The sequence below is a fragment of the Melopsittacus undulatus genome, unplaced genomic scaffold, assembly GCF_012275295.1.
Source record: "Melopsittacus undulatus isolate bMelUnd1 unplaced genomic scaffold, bMelUnd1.mat.Z mat_scaffold_56_arrow_ctg1, whole genome shotgun sequence".
Lineage (NCBI taxonomy): Eukaryota > Metazoa > Chordata > Aves > Psittaciformes > Psittaculidae > Melopsittacus > Melopsittacus undulatus.
In genome coordinates this window covers 4460-15828 of record NW_022994426.1, presented here as the reverse complement: position 1 = coordinate 15828, position 11369 = coordinate 4460, and the positions used below count along the sequence as shown (strand labels likewise).

The following is an 11369-nucleotide window of genomic DNA, read 5'->3' as shown; positions in this document are numbered from 1 at the left end:
ATCACCTCCCTTGACCTCCTGGTCATGCTGGTGGTGATACAGCCCAGGACACAGGGGGTTTCTGGGCTCAAGCCCATGCTGAAGCCAGCTCATGTTCCGACCCCCAGGCCCTTCTCCTCGGGCTGCTCTGAATCACTTCTCCCTGCAGCCTGTAGCTGTGCTTGGGATTGCCCTGACCCAGGGGCAGGAGCCTGCACTTGGCTCTGATGAACTTCAGGAGGTTGGTCACCTCTCCAGCATGCCCAGGTCCCTCTGGATGCCATCCCTTCCATCCAGCACGCTGACTGCACCACACAGCTTGGTGTCGTCAGCAAACTTGCTGAGGGTGCTCGATCCCACTGTCTGTCACCGACAAAGATGTTGAACAGGGTCTGCCCCAACACCGACCCCTGAGAGACACCATTCCTCACTGGTCTCCAGTTGGACATAGAGCCACTGACCGCAGCTCTCTGTGTGCAGTCATCCAGCCAATTCCTTGTCCACCGGGTGTCCATCCAGCAAATTCACGTCTCTCCCATTCAGAGACAAGGACGTCGTGTGGGAGGATGTTAAATGACATTTATTTGCTCCAGAGAGCACGAACATGGCAGGAAGGGCCGGGGGCAGCTGCTCACTTGCGGGGGGAGGGCAGGCTCCGGAGGTGGTAGATCCAGGAGCCCCCAGGGCAGGAGACCACCAGCCTGCTGGTGACAGGAGCCGGGCCGCCCGCGAAGGAGACGGTGATGGTGGTGCTGCTCTTGGCGCGCAGCACCTCGGGGGCCCTGACGGTGAAGCCCGGGTGCTTCACTGCGTATTGGAACGCCGTGGCCTTCCGGAAGACGTTCCTGAAGGAGATGGAGGTGGTGCCGCCGGCTGGGATGAGGAAGGGGCCCTGGGCTTCAGGGGGCAGCGCAAGGCCGATGAGTGGGATGCAGTACTGCCCACCCAATGCAGAGCTGAGCTGCAGCGTGGCCTTGGCTTCGCCCAGGTGGCAGGGCTCAAAGGTCACTTCCACGCTCAGGTCCGAGCCCCCAGCACTGGCGGGTGCCGCACTGATGGATTTTGCCGTCTGGAAGTCGGCACAGTCGGTCTGTGCAGGGGAGACAAGAGACCATGGGGGGTGGGTCACAACAGCAGAGCCAGCACCTTGGGAAGAACACGATGGTGCCCTGGCCCTGGCCTGGCCCACCCACACCACACTCCTGGTGAGTGCCTGTGGGGAATGGGCATGAGAACTGTGCAAACGTGCCCAGCAGGGACAACCCTGCACCCAAGCCCCAAGACGCCTGACTGCCAGACCTGGGCTGCAAGGGGGAAGCAAGCCCAGGCACCGTGGCGCCTGCAGAAGCAGCTCCAACCAGGGCAGCAGACACGGGCCCGCAAGGGAGGACAGTGCAGCTGGTGACAAGCCCACACCAGTGGGAAGACCCCTGGGCTCACATGGCCACCCTGGCTCTGCCCCGCCAAGCCAGAGGCACTTGGAGCCCTTGGTGGAGAGGGCTGGTGCTGGCCAGAGGAGCTGCCCCCCAGCCAGAGCCCCGGCAGCCGCGCTCACCTGTACGAGGTACTCGGTCTTCTGCTGGGCAAAATGCCGTATTTTGGTGGTGATGGTCTGACGGGAGCCCAGCCTGGTGCGGAAATACACGGGCTTCTCTGGCCTGCTCCAGGTGGCTTTCAGCTGCAGCGTGTAAAACAGAGAGCCCAAGTCGCTGCTCTGGAGCACCAGCTGCCCGCTGCTCTCACCCGTTTGCAGGGGCTGATACTCCAAGACAAGATCCGCCTGGGAGGAAGGAAGGAAAAAGCCACTTTGTCAGGCAGAGGCAGGGAACACGTGTGCCTGACAAGGGGCAGCTGGTCCCTGCTGTGCTCAAGCAGTGCCAGAAGGCTGGGCTGCCTTCCCTGCTCTGACTCCCCTCTCTCGGGCACAGCCTTGCTCCTTCTGGGGGACGGTTCACTTAGGGACAGATCCCAACAGCTCACTGCCCTCCAGCACGATGCCAGAAGCTTCCCACCATAAAAAGCCCTGTGCTCCCCCAGGGCACACACCAATTCCTGTCAATCCAGGCTGCAGACAACCTGGCCATGCGCTGAGGCTTGTCCTGCAGCCACTCACAGCTGGAAGCACCACACTAAAGGAGGGGCACGTGGCACAAGGACCTGCCACGTGAGGTCCACTTGCAGCATGTGCCAGGGGGCAGCAGGGCAGGCTCCACCAGCGCAGGATGATGCCCACTGGGGATATTCTCGCACACTGCTCCCTCTCTAGATCATCGGCAGGGAGCTGCCACCATGGAAGGAAGCCCCACATGGCTCCTTTCAGGCATCACCCCTCAAGAGCATCCCCTTCAGCCAGGAGCAGGGAGAGCAGAGGGAGCCGGAGGAGCTTTGCCCCTACCTTCGACTGTGCAGGGACAGTAAAGTGCTGGGGAACGCTGACGTCGGGCACTTTGCAGTTGATGTCAAACGTCACCGGGACAGGCAGAGGGTTGTCCACCTTGACGCTGGAGGACACTCTCTGCCGAACAGCGGTGCTCATTTGAACAGTGCCCATGGGTCCTGAAGCCACCACCTTGAAAGTCACCATGTGGAACAAGTACTCTCCGGTTGTCTCATTGATGAAGGTCACCTAAATCAGACAGAAAGGGAAGGGCTGCTCATTCCACACATGAAAACAGACCCAAAAGAGCCCACTGAGCTCAGCACCCTGCTTCCAGGAATGGCTGTGAGCACCCACCGAGGAAGAGCACAGGACCACAGAAAGCACGTGCGGTATTTCATAGGACCTGTGCACGTGGAGGTATGAAGAGGCATGTAGCTTCTCAGTGAGCCAACAGCTCCTTGAAGGGCCCTGCAGACCAGTGTCCTCACTTACCTTTGCCCTGAAGACTCCTTCTTTGTAGGAGAGGAAGGTGAGCTGGTAGTCCTTCTTCGCAGAGCTTGGCACGTCCATGTAGGAACACCCCTGCAGCACAGAACTGCTTTCCAGGTTCTCTGGTTTGAGCATGTCAATAACCACCAGGAACCTGTGGGTGAGAAGGACACAGTGAAGGTCAACACGAAGGACTCCCATAGGATACCCATCGTGTGGGGGTACAATACAGCCCCTCTCACCCTCAGTGCCTCAGGCACAGGGCACCAGCTCTCATCCCCCTTGGAGGAAAGCCCTCCAGGGTGCCTCTGCACAGGCAGAACGTGGGTATGGCCAGACACGGCCAAGGAGAGGGACAAGCTTTCAGGGAAGGAGCTTCCAGGCACTTCCAGACTTCCTGGGCTGGACTCACCTCTGTGGTCTGTGCAGCCAGTTGGACACAGGGATGAGCTCCGTGTGGCACTTCCTGCATGGAACCTGCCGGGAAATGGCCCCTGAACACCTGGGGGCTTCAGCAGTTCCTTCCAGGTGGTAGCGTAAGCCTGTCCCGTCCGGCAGGGGGAAGAAGATGGAGCCCTACAGACAACGAATAGGACAAGTCGGCTCTGGAGCACCCCTGGCCAGCCCCATGCCTCAGGCTCTCACTGCAGCAACTTCCAGCACGCCCAGCTGGCAGAGCTCTGCCTGCAGCCCTGTCCCGTGCAGGAGGAGGCACCAGCATCGCACCTGCTCAGAGCTGGTTGTGAGTGGGTGCATGGCCCACAGCACATGGCACAGCTACAGGACACAGAGGCAGCATCTCTGGGCAAAGCAAGGAGACACGGGCCCTGCAGCAGAGCTGCTCTGCACATCCCAACACTCCCTTACTGGCCACACTCACCTGGGCATGTCCCTGCCAGCCTGTGCTCATGCAGGGACAGCCCTGGGCAGGGGGTGCCCGTCCCTCATGAGCTCCATTGCCTCAGTCCTGCTGGCCTTAGCCCCAACAGCACTGCCCAGACAGCAGCCTCTAAGCTGGCACAACAGGGGCCCACCAGCCGTAGGCCATGGAAAGCTCATATCCATGATCATTCTGGGTGCCCGTGGATCCCAGACACCTGCCTCTGCCATCTCCTCTGCCTCCACAGCAGCTGAAAGCTGCAAGACTCCTCACGCAGGCTCTACGTTAAAGACATGCTGAGCACGTGCAACCCTAAGGGCACAGATCTGCTGAGCACCCTGGAGACAGAGACCAGAAATCTCTGACCTCATTTCTGGCCTACTGTAAGGTCAGCTGGAGTGGGACAAGGACCCGGCAGCTCCAGCACCCCAGAGCCCTTCTGAACTGACCCCTTGGATTTATGAGCTTGTGGCACAGAAACCATTGCAGAGGGGCCAGTCACCCCCATGTGCCCAGCCTGAGACCTGCAGGAAGGGCTCCTCCCACAGCTCCTGCATGACTGTCAAGAGATCTCTCTCGTTTCCCACTTGCCTGTTCACGGCCAGGAGGGCACTGAGACACTGCAGGGCAGCTTTGCCCTTCTTGCTCCCTGCAAGCTGCACAAGGACAGGCACAAGTGGTTGTGCCCAGGGCTCGGAGAGCCTGTGCAGCCGTGCGCTGAGCGTGGGGGTCTCTGAGCCCCCTGGGCTGCCACAGGCAGCCACCAGGAGCTGCGCAGAACAAACTTCATTTCTTGGCCTTCAGAAAGCCTGGCTCTTTAGGTCAGCTGCTCCAACACGTTTGGTGTCAGGCCCGAGTTCCCATCTGCCTTTTGCCTTTGCCTGGCCCCCAGCCACCACAAAACCCAGCTTCCAACAGAGGGCACAGGACACCTTCAGCTTGGACAGGACCTCTGAAGGTCATCTCGGCCAACCTCCTGCCCAAAGCAGGGTGAGCTACAAGGGTCATGCCACGAGGGTCAGCACACGCTGGCACAGCTCACGTACCTGGTGCTTCTTGTTCTCAGAGCTCATGGTTAGGGGTCTGTAGGTGACCTGGTAGACCTTTTCTTTTTGCCTGGCCTCCAGATGGATAAATTCAGGCCCTTTCCAGTATTTCCCCTCAATGATGGGCTGCAGGGTCCAGGCCTCGCTGCTCGGGTTGGACAGGAGGATGGTCTGGCTCTGCCTCTCACGCACATGGCAGCTGAAAGTCAGCGTCTGTAACAGAGGAGCACAGAGGCTGCTGGGTCGTACCCACAACCCTTCCCACTCTTCTCACGCTGGCTCTGCACCAGGACCTGGAGCACAGGGAGCAGCTTTTCCTTGTCACATGCAAAAATTACGCTTTGGCCATAGCTTTTGGAGTAAATCAAGCTGGTTGCTCTTGAAGAAGGGAGCAGAACAAGCCTTTCGCATGCTGGGTGAAAGGAAACGGGGAGTCCTGAAAGGAAACTCCTGTGCAAGGACAAGATCTGCAGCCACACAGCCCCTTCCTTCGTGGGCAGGAGGAAGAGGAGCTCCACGCTCTCTCTGGGAGCAAGAGCCAACAGCTCCCAGACTGCCCCATCCCAGGGACTGGATGCAGATGTCTTGCCCCTTCCTACTGCTGAATGCCCTCCCCTGGCCCAGCAGGGGGGAGAAGTGTGGCTGCAGGTGCAGTGCTGGGATACAGTGAGGTGGCTCTGTGAGGAGGGTCTCAGAAGAGCCTGGCAGGGTGTTCCCATGGCATGGGTGCTGCAGTGCAGAGCCAGGACAGCTGAGCTGCTCACTGGAGGAGCAGCACCTTGAACAGGGGAGAAAGGCAATGACAGGGCTCAGGAATTCTGGCAATCCTGCCCAGCAGTTTCTCTCTGGGATACCCCAGCACCAGCGAGTCTGTGCTCACAAGTGTCCTTCAGTTCCTGCCCTGGGAGAGATGTGGTGCAGATACTGGGGTCCAGGGGCCCATCCTGTCCCTGCTGCATTACCTCTTTGGGGCCAGGGGCCTCCACGCAGGATCCTGCCAGCGTAAGCCGCAGCGCCTCACTGCCCTGGATGAAGCACCGCAGCCCCTCGTACTGGACAGCCTGGCTCAGCTTCGAGGGGCGGAAGGTCACAACCAAGGGGACATCCATCCCTGGGCTGATGTAACCCTTTGTGGGGCTGATGGAAAAGTCTGGCTTGAAGCTCTCCACGTCCCACATAAACCTTGCCGAGGAAAGCACAAGGACAGGAAAGAAGGATTAGCCACGGGGAGCTGTGAAGGCAGTGTAAGCCTCAGTGTGAGGCTGCAAGTCTCTTGTGGGCTTTCCCACCACATCTCAGGCCTGACACTGAGCCACCTGGCAATAAGGCTTCAGGCTGGGCAGGACCTACTGCTTTACCTGACTCTCGTGTCGCCCGCGTTCCGCATGACGACGCGCCGGCACGTGTAGCTCTGCTGCACCACGGCTCCAAAGCTGAGCTGGTCCTGGTCCAGGCTCACGAGGCTGCCCTGGCAGGAGTCCCGCACCACACAGAGGGAGCGCACCAGCCCGCGGCACTCCAGCAGCACTTCCCCGCTGAACGGCTGCATGCGGCGCTTCGGGGAGAAGGTCACCTCCACTTTGCAGGTGTCTCCTCTGCCCTTCAGCTTTAGATCCTTGCTGGGCTTCAAGCACAGAACCTACCCAAAGAAATGAGTGGAGACTATTTCATCTGGCAAGCGAGCTGTGGAGCCTCCCTCACCACACTCAGGGAAGAGGCTTCCAATTCCTCTTCTGTCCCCACCAGCACTGCCCCAGTCCCACTCATTCCCTCCTAGGCATTCCTAGGGAATACCAAAGGTGTTTTCTACCATGTGTCCACCTGGTCACGGCGAGGTCAACTCTGTCTTCTAAAGCTTTCACATACGTTCCAACAGAGCTGCAACTCTCCCTCTTTCAAGATTCACCTCCCTCACCTTTCCAGATCTAAAACACATGGCTGCATCCTGATGGATGTGTCTAAAACAGGCTAGAGGAATTGTGCTGCCTTCTCACTTCTGGCTCTCGGAGAGTCCTGGCACCCAGCTCAGCTGAAGCATTCACACTGCAGGCATCTGCTGCCAGAGCAGTGCCAGCAGGGAGGACAGGGCAGGCACAGGCAGCCAGGGCAGCCCACACCTGAGTCATTACCTACTAGCTCCCACCCACAGCAGCTCAGCGCTCCCTGCAGGCACACCAAAGTGCTCTGCAGAGAAGGAACGGGCCTTACCCCAGCTTCCTGCAACTCTGGCACAGTGGACGTGACCCTCAGCTTAAAGGTGAGAGGGGCTGCACTCTTGTTGGCTACGGTGACCATCTTCTTCACCGTCTGTCCAATGCAGACGTTTCCCAGCTTCACCACCTTTCCTGGTGGATCCACAACGTCAACCTGAGGCGGTAGGGATTGATATCAAGCCAAAGGAAAGAAGGAGAAAAGGCTTTCTGCCACTCTCGTGGCAGAAACCCAAACCATGGGAGGCTGGGGAAGAGAGGAGGAAATGAGAAAACCATGCTGGTTACCACCTGGAGTTTTAGCCTTTAGATTTCATCTCACCTTCATTTTTATGCCCCTTCCTTGGGCCTCAGCATTCAGCTTCCCTCCAGGGGCACACGGAGGCAGCAACAAGCTGTTGGGGCTGTTGTCATCTTTTGGTGTCTGTAGGGGCTGTGCACAGAAGGAAGAGAAACCATAGGCAGGATGAGTTTCTTGACCTTCACCATGTGAGCAGGCTGCCCAGCCAAGCCATCCCCTCCCACATTCCTTCCCCCCAGGGGCAGGGATTATCCAAGGCCCTCTGCAGCCTGCCAGCAGAGCTGGCTAACCCTGGAAGGCCACCAGGCTTTGCCCTGCGCACTGCCCCCATCTCCCTGCACAAGCCTGGCCATGATGGAGTGCTGGGAATCTACAGAGTGTGCACAGACCTTCCCCCTCACCTGCTCCTCAGCAAGGTGCTGCTGCTCAAACTGCACTGAGTAAACCTCACAGGGCTTCTTCACCACCACTGTCCCCTCTTCCCCATGGCTCTGGGGCAGCAGCGGTCCCAGCTCCAGCTCTGTGGGGATGGACTCCAGCCGTGGCTCCAGACCACGTCCCAAGACCGGCACCTGCAGGCGTTGGCTGCTCTGGCAAATCTGGATCTGCAGCTCGCCCCGGTAGCACTTCTGCAAAGAAGCAGCACAGAAAGCTCCTCCGTGAAGCCCCAGCTGACAGCACCTCCAAGTCAACAATCGCCCAGGGTCAGGGGTCTTGTCAGCACCTCCAAGCTGAATCCAAAACAGGTATTTACTTAGAGCAGGGGCTACAGCATCTGCATGGCTCTCAGGAACTGCAGCGAGTCCTGCTCTGGAGCATAACTGGACAGTTGGCTCCCAGGTGGATCTAAAATGGGCTCTCAGAGGTTTTCACCTGGGCATGGGGGAGCGCAACGCTCATGAGAAAGGTCTGCTTCCTCAGACACAGTCCTGGCACTGCAGCACCAGGCAAACATCAGCTGTGTGCAAGAGGCACCTGAGCTCTCACTGGGCACAAATAAGGATCATCTTCTCTGCTCAGTGCTTGCCTCTGGTCAAAGCCAGACACGAGACGCTGAAATCTCCACGAGCAATTGAGATCCCTGGGACTGACCCCAGGCATGGAAGCACTTGTGTCCATCCTGTCACACGCTACCAGTTTCCAAGTCACGGTGGCCACATGCAAACTGCCTTTGGGAATGCTCCATCATTTAAGCTGACTCCCGAGCTGCGTGGGAACGTGCAGGGGAAACTGAGGTGCAGGAAGCTCCACGTGGAGGCAGAGCTCATCTCCCGCTCCCTGGGCTGGCCTCCCCTTACCACACTGCCCTGCCAGACCTCCTGGCGTGACACCCACCAATCTCACCTCTTCCGTGGGTGAAAAACGGACTTGGACGTGGCACTGCTGTCCTGGAGCGAGGCTTCCAGCTGAGGGCAGCACCTCAAAGCCACAGGGCACAGACTTCATCTCCTCCAGCAGCTTCTGGTGCTCGCTCCCTGGCAGATGTTTGTCCACCTGCTCACAGAAACCAGTGGCGTGAGGTCTCCTTGGTCTGTGAGGACAGACCCTCGGTTCCTGCAGTGCTCCGAGATGCTGGCACGGTGCAGGGAGCACCTTCATCCCACCCAGACGTGGCCACCACTGCCTAGAACTGGAGGGCAAACATGCTGGCAGGGCAGGCAGATGGGGAGGCAGTGTCCTCAGAGAAGGAGGAATGGGTGAAGATGGCAGAGAAGTGAAGCATCAGCTAGTGAACAGGCCCAGGTGAACCAGCCTTGCTCTGTACCCTCAAAAGCTTCCTCAAGCGAGCTGCAGCACAAGTGCTCAGGCAGCCAGAGGGGCACAAAAGGCACGAAAGGCAAAGAGAACCCAACCGAGAAGTTGTGTGTTACACGTTGTCTGTGCTTTACCTCCTGAACAGGATCAGTCATGCTGATGGACCATTTACAGGGGACCTGGAACGTGTTGTGGAGCTGGATGGTTTCTTCCTGGCACTGCCCACACTGGACAGCAGAGAACTCCAGCCTGTCCCTGGACAGGCAGAGGGACAGCTCAGCCACCATGGCACGGAGGCGGACCTGGAATGTGGGGCCTCCTCTGACCTAGAGAAGGACAGAGCATGCAGTTGAGAGCCTACCCGATACTCGCTGCTGTGCCCAACCTGCTGCCTGCCCCAGAAGCTGGAGTACCTTGATGGGCAGGAGCACATCCACTTTTCCTAGGGGCAGGTTGGCACTTTGTGGGTCGAAGCACACTTCAAATGTCTTGTTCTCACAGGAGGGCAGGCGCTTCACACGCTCCAGGCACACGCTGAAGCCTGAACACAGCAAAATAAAGCAGTTGAGATACGCAAGCAACAGGAAATGGCTCAGAAGCACAGTAAGGCCACAGGGGTGTCCTGGCTGGCAGCTCTGGGAAAGACCCCTTTGCATCTCCAGAGAAGCTGCTCTTCTCCCTTTGGCACTGCCCAAAGCAAAAGGACTTTCACAGCCAGAATCCAGGGGTTACATAGTAAAAAGGAATCACATTGCTTGAGGAACTCCAGCAATTCCTTCAACAGGCATCTCAGGGAAGGATGCATAGACCTCTCCAAAGGAGAATTGCCACCTAAGATACCAAATGCTGGGGTGTTCCCTGACAGCGGCTTAGAAGAGACGACTGGCCACCCCGCAGAGACAGCAGTCACCATGTGCTGGAGCTGCAGCCTTACCTCAAGGCCTCTTTGGGAAGCCTGTTTCCATAGAGCAGAGGATCCCACAGGCCGGTCAATAAAGGCTGAGCAGAAGTGCTCTGGCACTATGAACTCTAAACAAAGCACTTCCGAACCACAGAGGGTCCATCTGTTTGCAACATAAACCCTCAGAGTGCACAAAGAAACTGGGATGATGCTCACGGGAGCCAAGAGCAGAAGATGCTGAGAGGCTATCAAGGTGATCAGCCCTTCTGGCCCCTGCAATCAGATTTTAGGGCAGCCACAGGCAGAGCAGGTCTCTGGGCACTGCTCGCCAGAAGTCAGGCTCTTGAACAGGGCACCCAGCATGGGGGTACTAAGGAGGAAAATGCTGTCCAAGGAAGTACTCAAATCTCCCCATGTCCAATGGCTTCAGCTGATGTGTCAGAGGTAGCTCCTTCAAGCCCCCGTGAAGCCTCTCCACCATGGGTTACCTGTGTTATACAGGACATATCCATCGACACGGAAAGATGCAGGGAAGTGCCCGGTGTTGGTGATCTTCACCGTGTGTGTGTGGATGTCACCGGGAACAACATAGCCAAGGTCCAGGATGTATTCGGGCAGCTCAGCTCTGAAAGGAGGAGTAAGGACACTCTGTAAACCCCAGCATGGTGTGGGCTGGAGAAGCAAATGGAGTGGATAATTCTGTATTCACTGCTCTGAAAGCTCAAGCCAAGCCCAGGAAACCCAAGGCCTGAGCACCCAGTAATAACACTTGGCTAAGTCATGGGGAGTGCAGGGCCTAGGATTTATCAGCCACCAATGGGATCTTCGAGTGACTTTAAAGTGGGTACTGGACACAGTTCCTATGCTGCAAAAAGCCATTGCAGAGAAGTCCACTGCATCTCCACTGATCTCAATCGAACTGCTAAGCTGGTGTCCAGCCCAAGCCTGAAACTGCTTCAGGACCTTGTCATAGCATTTCCTTGCAGAGGCCTTTGGCAGACAATCCCATTTGGAAAAGTGCATAAGGGATCTGGATCATTCCCTGCTCTTCCTGCATAGTGGGGTCTGTTTCTTGGCACAAAGACGCCAGCTTTGAGATGCCCCTTTCAGAGCTGGTCAGCAGGGCTGGTGCCTGTGCTGTCTGCAAGGGCTTGCTCGTCTGCACCCCTCAGCTCTGAGAACAGAACCCAGCAACTGTGGGGAGGGGAGCACCTCCAGAGCTCAGGGGAGCACTGTGCAAGCGAGGACACCGAGCTGCCCACAGGGAGCACATCATAGCTCTCAGCATTAGGCCCCTTCTGAAGTCCGCAGCTGTTCCCAGCTCTGAGACACAAGGAGCTCTCAGGAGCAGGCCTGCACTGCTGGCTGTTACCCTCAGGGCCCCTGCACACAGGCTACAGGACTCCCTACTAACTTGAGAAGCCTCCG

General features: G+C 58.0%; 1 protein-coding gene across 1 annotated transcript; it reads right to left on the bottom strand.

The window, feature by feature from the left end:
• Positions 1 to 610: 610 nt before the first annotated feature.
• On the bottom strand, positions 611 to 9277 carry LOC117438727 (hydrocephalus-inducing protein-like). Its single transcript, XM_034074166.1, has 14 exons — positions 9175 to 9277; positions 8630 to 8779; positions 7826 to 7914; positions 7576 to 7630; positions 7307 to 7417; positions 6983 to 7141; positions 6133 to 6413; positions 5737 to 5956; positions 4775 to 4987; positions 3261 to 3424; positions 2852 to 3002; positions 2375 to 2605; positions 1535 to 1759; positions 611 to 1069 (listed from the first exon to the last, which is right to left on the bottom strand). Exons 1-14 carry the CDS (start codon positions 9193 to 9195, stop codon positions 611 to 613), a joined length of 2529 nt encoding a protein of 842 aa, XP_033930057.1. The 5' UTR covers positions 9196 to 9277.
• Positions 9278 to 11369: the final 2092 nt, after the last annotated feature.

Coding starts and splice junctions, on each gene's coding strand:
- LOC117438727 (XM_034074166.1), bottom strand. CDS start 9,195: ATGACTGATCCTGTTCAGGAG. Junction 7,631..7,825: donor GGACGTGGTCTGGAGCCACG/GCTGGAGTCCAT, acceptor CATCATGGCCAG/GCTTGTGCAGGGAGATGGGG. Junction 5,957..6,132: donor GCGGGCGACACGAGAGTCAG/GTAAAGCAGTAG, acceptor TTCCTCGGCAAG/GTTTATGTGGGACGTGGAGA.